The 16,200-nt window shown below is 42.2% G+C and overlaps 1 protein-coding gene across 1 annotated transcript in view; it reads left to right on the top strand.

Moving 5' to 3' along the window:
- Positions 1–16,200, top strand: part of barx2 (BARX homeobox 2) — a 39,468-nt gene that overhangs the window by 17,909 nt on the left and 5,359 nt on the right. Inside the window, exon 3 of the mRNA XM_059957326.1 lies at positions 950–1,034. Coding sequence (XP_059813309.1) covers positions 950–1,034 — 85 coding nt within the window. The remainder of the gene's footprint in view (positions 1–949; positions 1,035–16,200) is intronic.

The following is a 16,200-nucleotide window of genomic DNA, read 5'->3' as shown; positions in this document are numbered from 1 at the left end:
TCCTTCCTCAGTCTCCAGGATTTTGTGTGGTGGTCGCTTGCTGCGTGTGCTTTCTTCCAGCCAATAAAAGCCTACCTTAACTCAACTCACGTCTCCGAGAGTTATTGATGGTGCATCAGTATGTAAACCTCCTCCTGACACTTTCCAGTGTAGTACATCTTTCCTTAGACATGGGGCTCAAAATTGCTCCCAGTATTCCATATGCACAATAAAGCAGTGTCCAATGCTGAAACTAAAAGGAAAAATGCAAATCAGGAGCAGTACTGGAAGAACTCAGCAGTTCAGGCAGCAACATTTTGGGTTGAGACCCTGTATTACAATGCAGATATAGTTTATTGAAAGGGAGCTGACATGAAGCAGTGTGGAAACTGCATGAGAAATCCACACAATGGGGACTTTGTACCACAGAGGAATGGTACCTAACACATAGCATCCCCTTCGTTCCATTCCCAGCTCATACTGTCACAGTTGGTCTGATTAAACAACTTTGCATCTCCACCTACCCGATGTATCCCTTCACCATCTTGTTTATCTATCTCTGTCTTAAAAATATTCAAAGCCTCTGCTTCCTTTTAGTCTTCCAGAAGTCCAGTGCATAAAATAAGGAGAGAATGATAGTGAAGAGCTCAGAAAAAAGTGGAAAATGTAAGCAAAAATAACCGATGCAATCATCAAGGAATGTTAAAAGAAAGAGTGATTTATTCCACAGTTTGCAGACGAAACAGAAAACAGGATGGGAACAGAAGGGATGTGCAAGATGAACATAGTTAATTGCAGTGAAATAGTAAAAGTTTGTGTTTCGACTCAATGATTAGCAGGCAGATTAACAAGATGGACGTAACATTAGAAGAAGACAAACAGCTTTGTGGGCCGAAGGGCCTGTATTGTGCTGGAGGTTTTTCTGTGGTTCTAACACAAAGACATTTAATTTGTTTTGTGTGGTTTCCAGGTTGGATTTGGCACAATCACTGGGATTAACTCAGCTTCAAGTGAAAACCTGGTACCAAAACCGAAGGATGAAGTGGAAGAAGATGGTGAGTTCTTCTTCTCTGTTTAATGGATGCTGTCCAATAGCTCATGGATTTAGCAGTGTTGTAAAGTCATTTCGAAGCTTTGTAAGAATGCAACTATAGGGACTGAATGAAGGTGCAGCAACAACTGTAGAACTGCTGATGTGGTAGAAAGTGCTGGTGAGTGTCTGTTCGTGAAGAACATTATGCAGAACTTGTGGGTTTCATGAATTATGATTTTATTATCCTTCAGCATTTTATTATTTCTTTGTCATTCATGCATCTATCCATTTTCTCTGAATACATCATTGCTCTTTGCTTCAGCTGATCCTTATGGTAGAAAGTATTTTATTCTCACCACTTTTCAGTGAGGATAACCACATACACATAAAAGCTTACATGATAAAGGTTGAGTAGCCCTTATCTGAGAAACTTGAAAGTTACAGTACACTGTATTTGTATTTTACTTTTTTTAGGGTCTATGTAAGGTGTAAAAACAATCAGCATCGTAGGCTTGTTCTGGTTTAGATTTTCATTAGTGACAATCTCGGCGAACAATGAATATTTCTGCTGCTTCGTGATCAGCAGATGCTTTAAACATTTAATGCCGTGCCTTTTCTTAAATTTATGCAACCACCTTGCTAAATATTCACAATTGCCTTCAATTTTCAGTTTGTCATGATAGATCTTTGCTTGTTTCATGATCAGCATATGTTCACTCCAACGCTAATGAATCGACTCTTTCAATACACAGTTGAGATCTTTTTTTTTGCTTTATACTGTGTTTTTCTATTTTTCATTAACTACTGTTCATTACACATTTGTGAGGTCATTTCTCGGGTCTGTCTGTGGTGCCCAGAGACCTGTGCATCACCTGGGAACCTTCCCAGCGCCTTCTGGAATTTTCCATTTGTGACGCGTCATGTCAGTGCTCAAACAAATTTCCAATTTCAGAGGTTTTCGGATCTTGGAATTTCAGATAAGGGGTACTCAACTGTGTACTCAACACTAGGGCATCAGCTTCTGCAACCTTTAACAATACCTATAATACCAGCAGAGAGGAATCTCAGTTTTAAAATTTTCAATCGACTTCCAACCTCAACAGCATTTAGGATTCTCTTAGTTCTGGACTCCCCCACTAGAGGGAATGTTCCCTCCATCTACTTGATAATCCTTTTAACTGCCATTACAATCAGCCTTTAACCTTAGATTACCTACAGGATAGAAGGCTAATCCATGCTTTGTTTTATAATTTAATCCCTAACTTTTTCATAAAATTCTCATCAAATGTCTGAATCAATGAGTGTTGCTTTTATCTTGTTGTGGACTCAATAGATAAGGAGCTCACAAGCAGTGTTAGTCGCACAGTGTGAGCGGTTTCGGAAACGAGCCTCGGAGGTGCAAGATCATACGATGCTAGAGGTCAAACTCAAGGGATGCAGATTGACAAGATGTCAGGATTGCAATGTCATCTCCTAAGATGTCAGGATCAGATGCCGGTTCCAGAGAGCTGGGGAGCCTAACTGGGATCAGGGCTAGGGATAGTTCCTGGAGGGGAGGAGGGAAATCAAGAGGGCAACGAAAGAGTATAAGGCAGACTTCGTTACAATAACAGTCTTTTCCCCAGGGTAGGGTAGACCAAAATCAGGGGGCATAGATTTAGGATAAGGGGGAAAATTTTAAAGGGTGGTAAGGGGCGACTGTTTCACATCGAGGGTAGTGAGTCTATGGAATGAGCTATCAGAGGAAGTGGTTGAGACAGGAACAATAAGAACCGCTTGGAGAGGTCCATGGAGGGGCAGAGAATAGAAGAACATTGGACAATGTATGACATTGGGATGAGCTGGGTGGTCGTCATGGTCAGCGTGGGCTGGTTGGACCAAAGGGCCTGTAACCAGGCTGTGTTTCTTGATGACTCTATGGAGAACAGGGCTGGTGGGAGGGGCCGGGACTGAATCCTGGGCTGGGAGCAGGGCTGGCCGCGATTAGAAATGGTTTGAAAATTTGGGCTGTGAGGAAGTACTTTGGGAGCCAGAGATTACAGCCTAGGAATATGGTGCAAAGGAATCACCCTGTTTCCACATCTAGGGAATGGATTTGATAAGCTGGTGATCAGGGACCTAGGGATGTTGGAGTCTTGGGGTAGATTTGCAGGGCAGGAGTTGGACTGTGCAGCATTGGGGGTTATCAGGAGTGGATGTTGGTGGGTTGGAAGGGGGAAGGTTGCTGATGTGGGGTTGCATGAGGACTAACCTAGTGCTGGCATGTGAACTATTCCCAGAAGCTCCTATTAAATAGTGCTGCTAAAGAGGAAATAGCACCATTGAGAAAACTCAAATCCCTGAGGAAGTCAAGTGTCCAAAATTATTCTCATCTCAACATGTGTCAATAATTCTCTGCTGTAAAGCCAGCAAAATCCGTTAGTGGTAATGACCCATTCCAGGCCTAGCTCTGCTGGTAAGTGTTCAAAGGCCTCCCTCCAATGTTATTTGGCCAACATATACTGATTCATGGAAGGATGGGAGACTGTAATGTGTGTCAGCAGGAGTTTGTCCAATACTCAATAACATCATCTCAGTGTAACTGAAAGATGCATTTTTTTCTTTGAATTAACCTCTCTTGCAGGTGACCTGACTCTGTGATTCTTGGCGAGTCAGTTGCTGAAGAGTCAATTTCATTGTTCAGCAGGGCCAACTCATGAGGATCTGAAACAAGCAAAATTAACATAGGCACTTCTAGTTTGACCACAGATCACCAACTATCATAGCTATTCCTGCTCTTTGTGCATACAGACTCCTAATTCTCTCTGATTCTACTCACTGCTGAAATGTAGATTTTATAATATTTTACCTCCTCTTTTCTCCCTGCACATTGGGAAACTTTACATTCTTCCTCACTGTTTATTCACTCCCAAGTTATGTGCTATCTGGAAATGTTGAAACATTACCTCATATGTAAGACCAAGGATCAATATATATCTACAGGAGTAATGGGACCAATGCTCGGGGAACTTTGTGATACACTTTTCTCCAAAGAACATCACTACCATCCTCTAATTATGTCCCAAACCTGCACAGGTCACTGTTATTTCTTGGGTAGTTTTTCAGCTTGATATACTACATGGAAATTTATAGACAGCCTTTGAAAGTTCACATTGCCTTATCAGCCCTTTTCAAATCAAAGTATTTATACATGATTTGCCTTGGGAGTTTGCTCTAGCAGTCTGACCTTACCCACCCACACCGCATGGTCACTCCTACCTATCGGGAGACGAGGACCTGTTTGAGCAGATTGTGAAAGTATTGCTGCTGGGAGTACAGGTAACGCTTATACTGTGATTTTATGCACAGCTGTCTGTACTTCACCACCTCTGGGTTAAAGTGACCATCTATGGATGAAAGAGAATCATCAGTAAAACAATTCCGTTAACAGTGTCCCCCCACACTGAATCTGATCAAATACCTTCCCCTTCAGTCTTATCCTATACAGCATCAATGGAAAAGACTTCTGGACTGATCTCATTCTACACGTTACCAGTGTATGAAATGCCTCTCCTATTCACTAAATACTGCCTCCAATCATTAAATTTGTGCAGAACTTTAAGGAGAAAACCATTTTGGAAGGCACTCCACCTACTGTAGAATTCCAAAGTTCCAATTCTTTCCTTTTCTTCTGTTCTGTCCATGCCTTCTGCCTCACATAACTCATTAAGTATGTTCAGAGGGTGCCGCAGTTGAGGAGATTGCTATGGCATTTAATGAGCACACAGCTCCGTTATTACGTGCAATTTAGAAACTTCAGTCCACGGTGATGTAGTGAACTAATTAAACTAGTAACCAAATGCCCAAATAAACTAGTCCCTTCTGCCTGCACAATGCCTATATACCTCCAACCTCTGAACCTCTTGTGCCTATCTAAGAACTTACCATATCTGCCTCCACTCCAGGCACCCGACACTCTTTGTGTAAAAGTACTTGTCTTGCACATCTCCTTCGAGGAGGAAGGTGAGCAGCCAGAGGTCTTGGTACCAATGATGTAGGTAGGAAAAGGGCGGACGTCCTGAAGAGAGAATTTAAGGAGTTAGTATAAAGCTGAGAAGCAGGATCTCAAGGATAGTGATCTTTGGATTGTTACCTGTACTACGTTCTAGTGAGGTAAGAATAGGATGATTTGATAGATGAATGTGTGGCTGAGGAACTGGTGCAGGGGACAGGGCCTCAGATTTATGGATCACTGGGATTCCGTCTGGGGAAGGTATGACCTGGACAAGAGGGGCAGGGTATGCATGAACATGAAAGGGACCAATTTCCTTGCTGGCAGTGTTTTCTAGAGCTGTTCAGGAGGGTTTAAACTAATTTAGCAAGGGGATGGGAAGCAAAATGATAGACCTGAGGATGGGGCAGTTGGTATACAACTAGAGGCAGTGTGCAGGAAGACTGTGAGGAAGTACAGGCAGATGATAGGGCAAAAATTGCAGTCAGTGGCATGAGTTGCAGGGTAACATTGGGACAAAACCAAAAAAGGTGATGAATACAGGACTGAAGGATGTTATAGTCGAATGCACACAGTATACGGAATAAGGTAGATGATCTTGTACCACAGTTAGAGATAGTTGCTGATATGAAGTTGTGGGCATCACTAAGTCGTGGCTGAAAGAAGATCATAGCTGGGAGTTTAACTCCAAGGATACCTCCTTGTATCAAAGGAACAGGCAGGCAGACAGTGGGGCTAGGGTGGCTCTGTTGGTAAAAAATGAAATCAAATCCTTAGGTGACATAGGATCAGAAGATGTAGCATCCTTATGGGTAGAGTTAAGAAAATGCAAGGGTAAGAAGACCCTGATGGGAGTTATATACATGCTCCAACAGTAGCCAGGGTGTGGGATATAAATTGCAATGGGAGATGGAATAGGTATGTTAAAAGAATATTGTTATGATAGACTTTAGTATTGGACTTGATAGAGGTATTTTTTTTTTAAACTTTTTTTATTGCATTTTTAAATGGTTACAAAGTATGAAAAAAACAATATATATAACCCTTACCCCCTCCCCTTAACCCCTCCCCCCTAACTGCCCTATAGAAAAAAAAGAAAGAAAGAAAGAAAGAAAGAATGCCTGGTTGTTGGAAGATCTCCACATGCTCCATGGAATTCGTAATAACTTTAATATGTATATTTATTTCTTTCCCCTAATAACCAATTGTTTCATCTTCAGAGCATCTATATATTTAATCCTGTCTTTTGTAAATAAGGGCTCCAAATTTTCAGAAATGTTTCATATTTATCTCTTAAATTATAAGTAATTTTTTCTAATGGAATACAACCATAGATTTCTTTCTTCCAAGAATCTACACTTAAATGTGTATCCGATTTCCAAGTAACTGGTCTTGCTCTAAAATTCAACCTTTTTGGACAAATTTAAGACTTTTACTGGAACAAATTACAGGAACACAATTTCCTCATAATCCAATATTATTTTTACTAGGTGATATTGAAGGGATAAAACCGAAACTCAAACTAAATAAGTATCAGAAAGAATTTATAAAAATTGCACTGGCGATAGAGGTATTTAAAGTTATGAGGGGGATAGATAGAGTTGACGTGGATAGGCTTTTTCCATTGAGAGCAGGGGAGATTCAAACAAGAGGGCATGAGTTGAGAGTTAGGGGGCAAAAGTTTAAGGGTAACACGAAGGGGAATTTCTTTACTCAGAGAGTGGTAGCACTGTGGAATGAGCTTCCAGTAGAAGTGGTAGAGGCAGGTTCGGTATTGTCATTTAAAGTAAAATTGGATAGGTATATGGACAGGAAAGGAATGGATGGTTATGAGCTGAGTGAGGACCAGTGGGTCTAGGTGAGAGTAAGCGTTCGGCACGGACTAGAAGGGCCGAGATGGCCTGTTTCTGTGCTGTAATTGTTATATGGTTATATGATAGCCACGGAGGATTTCAATATGCAGGTAGATTGGGAAAATCAGGTTAGTGCAGGATTCCAAGAGAGAGAATTTGGAGAATGCCTGTGAGATGGCTTTTTAGAGCAGCTTATGATTGAGCCCACAAAGGGAAAGGCAATTCTAGGTTGGGTGTTGTGTCATGAACTGGATTTGATTAAAGAGCATAAGACAAAGGAACCCTTAGGAGGCAGTGATATGATAGACTTCATCCTGCAATTTGATGGGGAAAAGCTAAAGTTACATGTATCAGTATTACAGTGGAGCGAAGTAAATTTTAGAGGCATGAGAGAGGAGCTGAGTGGATGGGGACCCCAGCAGGGATGACAGCAGAACAGCATTGGCTGAAGTTTCTGGGAGCTATTCAGAAGCAGCAAGGTAGATACATGCCAGACAAGTGTTCTAAAGACAGAATGATTCAACTGCGGCTGACAAGGGAAGTCAAACACAACATGAAAGCCAAAGAGAGCATATAATCGAGCAAAAATTAGTAGGAAGTTAGAGGATAGGGAAGCTTCTAAAAATCAACAGAAGGAAACAAAAAAAGCCATAAAGAGGAAAAAGATGAAATATGAAGGTAATGCTAGCCAATAATATCAAAGAGGATACCAGAAGTATTTTCAGATATATAAAGATTAAAAAAGCAATAAGAATAGGTATCAGACCACTGGAAAATGATGCCAGAGAGTTAGTAAGGGGGGACAAGGAAATGGCAAACTAAATAAATGTTTTATATCCGTCTTCACTAGCAGTTTTCCAGAAACTTAAAGAGTGTCAGGGTGCAGAAGTGAGTGAAGTTACTTTTACTAACGAGAAGGTGCTTGGGAAGCTGAGAGGTCTGAAGGAAGATAAATCACCTGGACCAGATGGTTCTGAAAAAGGTGGCTGAAGAGATTGTGGAGGCATTAGTAACAATCTTTCAAGAATCACTAGATTCTGGAATGGTTCTGGAGGACTGGAAAATTGCAGATGTTACTCCACTCTTCAAAAAGGGAGAGAGGCAGAAGAAAGGAAATTATAGGGGAGTTAGTCTGACCTCAGTGGTTGGAAAGATGTTGGAATCAATTATTAAGGATGAGGTTTCAGGATATTTGGAAGCACACAATAAAATAGGCCAAAGTCAGGATGGTTTCCTTGAGAGAAAATCTTGCCTGACAGATCTGTTGGAATTCTTTGAGGAAGTAACAAGGATAAACAAAGGGGAATTGGTGGATATTGTGTACTTGGATTTTCAAAAGGCTTTTGACAAGGTGCCACACATGAAGCCATGGTATTACAGGAATGATACTAACATAGATAGAGTATTGGATAATTGGCAGGAGGCAAAGAGTGGGAGTAAAGGGAGCCTTCTGTGGTTGGCTGCTGGTGACTACTGGTGTTCTGCAGGGGTCTGTGTTGGGACCGATTCTTTTTAAGATATGTCTATGACTTGGATGATGGAATTGAGGGCATTATGGCCAAATTTGTGAATAATATGAAGCTCGGTGGATAGGCAGGTAGTGCTGAGGAAGCAGGGAGGCTGAAAAAGGACTTACACAGATTAGGAGAATAGGCAAAAAAGTGGCAAATGGAATGCAGTGTTGGGAAGTGTGTGGTCATATACTTCAGTAGAAGGAATAAAATCATAGACTATTTTCCAAATGGGCAGAATTTTTTTTAAAAAATGAGGTGCAAAGGTTTCTTGGGAGTCCTTATGCAGGACTCCCTAAAGGTTAATTTGCAGGTTGAGTCAGTGGTGAGGAAAGCAAATGCAATGTTACATTCATTTTGAGAGGACTAGGATATAAAACCAAGAATGTAATGTTAAGACTTTATAAAGCACTAGAATACACTTGGAGTATTGTGAACAGTTTTGGGCCCCTTATCTTAGAAATGATGTGCTGACTTTGGAGAGGGTTCAGAGGAGGTTCATGAGAATGATTCCAGGAATGAAAGGGTTAAAGTATAAGCTGTGATTGATGGCCCTGTGCCTTTATTTCTGGAATTTAGAAGAATGAGGGGAGATCTCATTGCAACCTATTGAATGTTGAAAGGCCTAGATCAGGGGTCAGCAACCTTTACCACTGAAAGAGCCACTTGGACCCGTTTCCCACAGAAAAGAAAACACTGGGAGCCGCAAAACCCGTTTGACATTTAAAATGAAATAACACTGCATACAACGTTTTTTTTGCCTTTATGCTATGTATAAACAAACTATAATGTGTTGCATTTATGAAATTGATGAACTCCTGCAGAGAAAACGAAATTACATTTCTGCATGCAACAAAAACATTTTGAACTCCGAAAAAAAGACGTTGGGTTGAAAGTTACTTTTAAGTAAAATACTCAATGTCTATTTGAGTCCTTCTTGTATTTATGAAAAACGCCGAACTAAAATTTTCCGCCAGCAGCAAACCAAAAATAACGTCAGCCAGCTGTCAGCCTGAAAAATAAAAGGACTATTTCACTGAACAATGAAAAAATATGAATATACATAAAATAATAGGCAATTAAAATATTTATCATACTTGGTTAATGGGATTTCTGCTCCTGGACCTCAGCGCACAGCGTCTGCACATCAGGGCTGTATGACGTCACCTTCATCTTTACACAGGATCGCAAGCTGTCATCTGTGAGGCGTGCGCGATGTTTGTTTTTAATAAAGTTCATGTTGGAGAACACCTGCTCACATACATATGTGGATCCAAAGATCGACAGGACTCCAAGCGCATACTTTTTCATGTTTACATAAATGTCGGGCACAGCATTCCATGTTTCAAACACAAGTTGGTCCGGATTTGGAAGGTTTTCAATATCACTCCATTTGTGATTCTGAGCAAGAACGGCCTTCTGACGGGCAACATCTTCAAGGTCTGCTGTCAAGCGTCTAAACTTGGACACCCATATGTCTTTGTCGGCTATGTCGGCCAGTTCCATCTCAAGATCAGGTTGACTCACACCTGCCAATGCAGTCGTATTCAGTAGGGAAGGATCGATGCTTAAGGGAGTGACCGGGAAGGATAATGTGTTTTTTTCCTCTCTGAACTCACAGAAGCGTTTCCCAAACGATGTTTGCATTGCGATGATTGCAGAATGTAAATACTCCGAAATTATCATGTCGTGACCTTGTTTGAACTCTCTCAAATTGGGGAAGTGAGACAAAGTGCCTTTCTGTAAATCTCTGGCAAGCACTGTCAACTTGCGCTCGAATGCCAAGACATCCTCCAACATGTGCAGGGCTGTGCGTCCTTTCCCCTGAAGAGCTGTGTTCAGCGTGTTCAGGTGCGCTGTCATGTCTACCATGAAGTGTAGCTTTTCCAGCCACTCTGGCTGTTCCAGCTCAGGAAAGTTGAGCCCTTTGCTGCCCAGGAAAGTTTTCACTTCTTCCAGACACGCGACAAAGCGTTTCAGCACCTCCCCTTTGGACAGCCACCGGACTTTGTTGTGCAGCAGGAGATCAGAATATGCGCTTTCCATCTCGTCCAGTAACAAACGGAATTGACGGTGATTTAAACTTTTTGCCATTATTTTATTGACAATCTGAATGACAACATCCATTACTTCTGTGCATTCCGGAGGAAATGTTTGAGCGCACAGTGCCTCTTGGTGCAAGATGCAGTGAAAAGTCAGCAGCTTTCTGTCCAGCGACTTCTGCAGTAAAGCCACAAATCCCTTGTGCGTTCCCGTCATATTCGGAGCCCCATCAGTAGCTACTGACACCAGATGGGTGGTCTTTATTCCTTTGGCTCTTAAACAATTCAAGACAGCCTCACAGATGTCCTCCCCCCGTGTTTGGTCTTTTAGAGGTATCAACTCAATCAGTTCTTCCTGTGGCCCGGCAGAGTTTACATACCGGCAGAACAACGCTATTTGTTCAATATCGCCTTTGTCTTTAGACTCCTCACAGGCAATCGAGTAGGCCACAGCTGAATTGATGTCTTTAATTTGCTGTCTTGTGATGTCTTCTGCCATTTTTATGGTTCTGTCTTTGACAGTCTTTGCAGAGAGGGGCATATCCCTGATTTTCTGCACAATTTCACTCTTGTTTTTAAAGTCCGTGAATAGATGTTCTGAAATCTTAATGAAAGATTCTTTTATATATTCACCATCTGTAAACTGCTTCCCGTGCCTGACTATTTCCTGAGCGGCAATATAACTGGCGTATGTCGTTGATTTTCCAGACTTCATCCATTTCTGGAAATGATTTTTGCTCAGATCAACCTTCCGCATCAGTTCCGAAACGGCTTTTTTTCTCTCATCTCCATCCGGATATTTTTGAGCAAAGGCTGCGTGTTTATTCTGGAAATGCCTTGCGACATTTGACTTTTTGTTGTTTGCTAGTTTCTCATTGCATATTAAGCATACTGGTAAACCAGTCTCGTCAACAGTGAAAGCAAATGAATCTGTCCACGTATCATTAAACGTTCTGTTTTCTTCAGTCACTTTTCTTTTTTTAGAATTCTCCATAGTTGGCTTACCTTGGATCGAAAAATTAAAGAAATCGCGCACTGGCGGGTGTCAGGTATTGGCAGTGGTGACGTATATTAATAGCGATAAAAACACGTTGTAGCGGTGTGCTCACGCAGTCAGTAAACTGCAGTCGAATAACTTTATTCGAACTAAACAGCCTTGCTTCTAAGCCTCCCTCAACCCAGCCCCCATGGACGCAGATGCTGCAAAAGACACGTACTCACAAACCTCCGTAGGCAATCTCCCTTAGCCGGAATGCTGGCTAATTGAGAGCCGTTTCGGATGTGTCAGAAAATGTGTCGCCACACTTACATTGTACAAGATCACCATAATCTTCAAATTTAGAATTACATTTCAAAAGCTAACAAACTAACATAAAATACATTTTAATTAAATACTGACCAATTATTTCCCAAAGCCACAGGGAGCCGCAGCACAGAGGTGAAAGAGCCACAAATGGCTCGGGAGCCGCAGGTTGCCGACCCCCGGCCTAGATAGAGTGGATGAGGAGAGGATGTTTCCTATAGTGGAGGACTCTAAGACCAGAGGAGACAGCCTCAGAAGAGAGGGACGTCCATTTAGAACAGAGATGAGGAGGAATTTCTTTAGCCAGAGGGTGTTGAATCTGTGGAATTCACTGCCATATTTGGCTGTGGAGGCCAGGTTGTTGGCTGTATTTAAGGTGAAGGTTGATATGTTCGTAATTAGTTATGGCATGAAAGGTTATGGGGAGAAGGCAGGAGAATGGGGTTGAGAGGGAAAATGGATCAGCCATGATGAAATCGGTGCAGCAGACTCAATGGGCTGAATGGCCTAATTTTGCTTCCATATTTTATGGTTTCATAGTCTTACCCCCTCTCACCTTAACTCCATGCCTTCTAGTTTTAAACATTTCAACCCAGGGGAAAAGATACTTGATGTCTACACTATTTAATTTATTCTCTCTCACATGCCTCTCAGCTCTCCTCTAGTTCACAGACAGAATGTGTAATCTCCACAAAAACAGAGATTAGGATCAACCTTGTGTTCGTGGAGCTGTGATTGCAGCACAGCCTTCCTTAGCCAAAGCAATTAAAACTCGAATCAGTACTCTAAGTGCAGTGTTGCAAATAACCTGTATACTGCAGTAAATTTCCCTTACTCCTGTAATCAAATCCTCTTGTCTTAGTTGATAATGCACTCTTTCACATTCTAATCACTTGTTGACTTTCAGTGGCTTGTATACAAGCATACCTGAGTCCCTTTGAACATTAACATCACTCAGTGCCACTGCAAAGAATATTCTGCTTTTCTGTTTTGAGCACCAAGCCCCGGGTTTTTGTTCAAGCAGTGCAGCAGTGAGAAGACAGGCAGTTACAGCCACTGAGTCTGATACCAGTGGTGGAAAATTTCTGGTAAATATGTTGAAAGGCAGTTAATCTGCCGTTGGAGAGGCAGGAATTCAGCAGGAAAAGTCACCATAGCTTTGTCAAGAGGACTATCTGCTTTCATAAGGAGAATGTGGTTGATCAGAATCAGGTCTATTATCACTGACGTCATGAAATTAGTTGTTTTGAGGCACCTGTACTGTACTAGACATAAAAATTACTATGACTTACAAAATAAATAAATTATTGAAAAGACAAAAAACGAGGTGGTGTTCATGGATTCATGGACCATTCAGAAATCTGATGGTGAAGGTGAAGAAGCTGTTCTTAAAATATTGAGTGTGGGTCCTGTACCTCCTTCCTGATGAGGGCATGTCCCGGATGGTGAGGGTGCTTAATGATCGATGCCACCTTCTTGAGACACACCTTCTTGAAGATGTCCTTGATGGTGGGGAATGCCTACCCATGATGTAAATGGATAAGTCTACAAGCCTCGACAGCCTCTTGCAGTCCTAAACATTATAGCCTCCATACCAGGCTGTGATGCAATAGAAATTTTGACTCTAAAGAAGTTTTGGTGACAAACTAAATGTCATCAAACTATCAAACTCCCATTGAAGTTTAGCTGCTGGCATGCCTTCTTCATTATTACATCAATATATTGGGCCCGGGATAGATCCCTGAGATGTTGACACCCATGAACTTGAAGCTACTCACCCTTCCCACCATTGACCTCTCAACGAAGACTGGTTTGTGTTCTCCCAACTTCCCCTTCTTGAAGTCCACAATCAGTTCCTTGGTCTTGCTGATGTTGCGTGCAAGGTTATTGTTGCAACACCACTCAACCAACCAATCTACCTCACTCCTGTACACCTCTTCATCACCATCTGATATTCTGCCATCAACAGTTGTGTCATCAATTAATTTATAGATGGCATTTGTGCTATGCCTAGCCACACAGTCATGAGTGTAGAGAAAGTAGAACAATAGGCTAAGCTCATATACCTGAGGTGCACCATTGTTGATAGTCAGTGAAGGGTAGATGTTATTCCTGATCTGCACTGACTGTGGTCTCCCAATAAGGACGTTGGGTATCTAGTTTCAGAGAGGAGTACAGAGGCCCTTGTTTTAGAGCTTATTGATCAGTAGTGAAGAGATAATGGTGTTGAACACTGAGCTATAATCAATGAATAGCAGCAACCTTATGTCCAAAAAATTGGAGCCCGTGGAATCCAGAACTATTTTACAAATCGTATTTGAATTTGGTTGTATGTGGTGTGGACGGAGGGGTAGCACCTCTGGTGAAGGAGCTTGTCATGTCCATTTTGGGGCAGCTCACTCACCGTCAGTCCCCACTGGGTCACTCAGCTCTCTCCTGTGAATCCAACAAGTTTTTGCTTTGCAACAACGGCTACACCATGATACACCACTTCGACAGGTGGGCTAAACCAGGTGAGGGTAGCTGGTGGGCCTCAAACTCCAGTGAGATAGGGACATGCCTGTACTAGCATGTGAAGTCAGATGCGGTGGACCGGGTGGATGAGATCTACAGTGAGATCCAATGACCAGAGAGGTTGTTCGGTTACACTCTGTGGAGAGCGAATGGTATGACAAGTCAAAGATGTCATGGTCTTCCACTGCAACTAAGGTAGACCTCAGTTGGTGATATTTGTTCGTACCACTGGACCCAAACTTCTGAGGTCGAAAGAGTGGACCTGCCCCAGTGCAGTGGCTTTTCCACATTAAATACTCTCCTGTACAGGTTTCCTGTCACCACCAAATACGGCAAACACTACCATGATCTGAATTTGGGTTGTAGACAAGGGGGTGGGGTTGAGGGCTTTTTTGTGATTGAAAGTCTATGACCAGTGATGTACCATAGGGATCAGTGCTGGGACCCCTTCTGTTGTTAGATGGATGTGAATGTAGGAAATATGATTAGTAAGTTTCCAAATAATATAAAAGTTGGTTGTGTTCTAGAAAGTGAGGAAAGTAGTCTTAGGGTGCAGAACAGAAAGGTGAGCAGAGAAAGGGAAAATAGAACTTAACTCTGAAAATATGAAGTGACGCATTTTTGTAGGACTAACTTGGATAGGGTATACATAATAAACGCTAGGGCCCCAGGACGTGTTGTGGAGCAGTGTAACTTTGGTGTAGATGTCCAAGGATTCCTTAAGGTAGCAGAACAGGTCGATAAGGTGACTCAGTCGATAGTGTGAAAGGTTATTGTAGAGTACGGGGGGATTTTGATCAATTAGGGAATTAGGTCGAGGGGTGGCAAATCAATTTCAATACAGATAATTGTGAAGGCTTGCATTTTGAAAAGTCAAACCAAATTAGGACTTATACTATGAAGGTAGGACACCAGGGAGTGTAAGGGTAAACAGAGTACAGTGCAGAGTCCATTGCAAATTGGCTCACAGGTAGTCAGGGTGGTGAAGAAAGCACTTAGCACACTGGCCTTCATCAATCAAGGCACTGAGTAAAGGAGTTGGGATATTATGTTGCAGTTGTACAAGCCTTGGAGTACTATATACAGTTTTGGTCACCCTGTTTTTGGAAAGATGTGGTTAATCTGAAAAGAGTGCAAAGATTTATGAGGTTGTTGCCAGAACTAGAGGGCCTGAGTTATAGGGAGAACTTGCTCAGGCTGGGTCTTTATTCCTCAGTGTGCGGGTAAATGAGGGGCAACCTGATAGAAGTGTTAAAAACTCTGAAAGGTGGATGGTAACAGCCTTTTCCCCAGGGTAGGGGAATCCAGATAGAGTCAATGGATACAGTGTGAGAGGAGAAAAGGGGCAACTTTTTCAGCAGAGGGTGGTGAGCTGCCAGAGGAAGGTACAACAGTATGGTTTAAGAAGCCCTTGGAGGTGTGGTGCTTCGAAGGATATGGGGCAAACACAAGAAGTTCAGATGAGCTGGGTGAAGGACAGCAGAGACTGGTTGGGCTGAATGGCCCGTATCCATCCAGTATTGCAATCACCCTCCCCTAGACTGAGCTGAGAAACAGGGAACCCAGAGAAGGTCCAAGGCAGGCCTCACAATGCCTTGACAAATTAGAAACCTGATTAGTTGAAAAAGTCTGGTCTTCATTGTTAACATTCCAGCCAGAACTAATTGCACTGTAGTGGCTGGGGACAGTGAAAGGTCAGAATGCACAATGTAGCCTGAGATATTTCCACTGCACTCAGGTGAGAAGGAAGACATTCAAGGAGATCTGAGGGGGTAAATTTTCCACAGATGGTGGTGGGAAGAGGAAGAGGCAGCTTGAGGCAGACAAGTACAACATTCATCCCTCTGCACTGTATTTGAACAGGTACATGGATAGGAAAGATGCAGAGGGTTATGAACCTAATGCAGGCGAATGGGATCAATGAAGATCAGCATTGATAAGCTGGGTAGTGCGTTTCTGTGTAGTACAATTCTC

Source organism: Hypanus sabinus, chromosome X2, assembly GCF_030144855.1.
Source record: "Hypanus sabinus isolate sHypSab1 chromosome X2, sHypSab1.hap1, whole genome shotgun sequence".
In the NCBI taxonomy this organism is placed as follows: Eukaryota; Metazoa; Chordata; class Chondrichthyes; order Myliobatiformes; family Dasyatidae; genus Hypanus; species Hypanus sabinus.
Note: the sequence above shows the minus strand (reverse complement) of the source record. Positions and strands in the feature narration are given on the sequence as shown.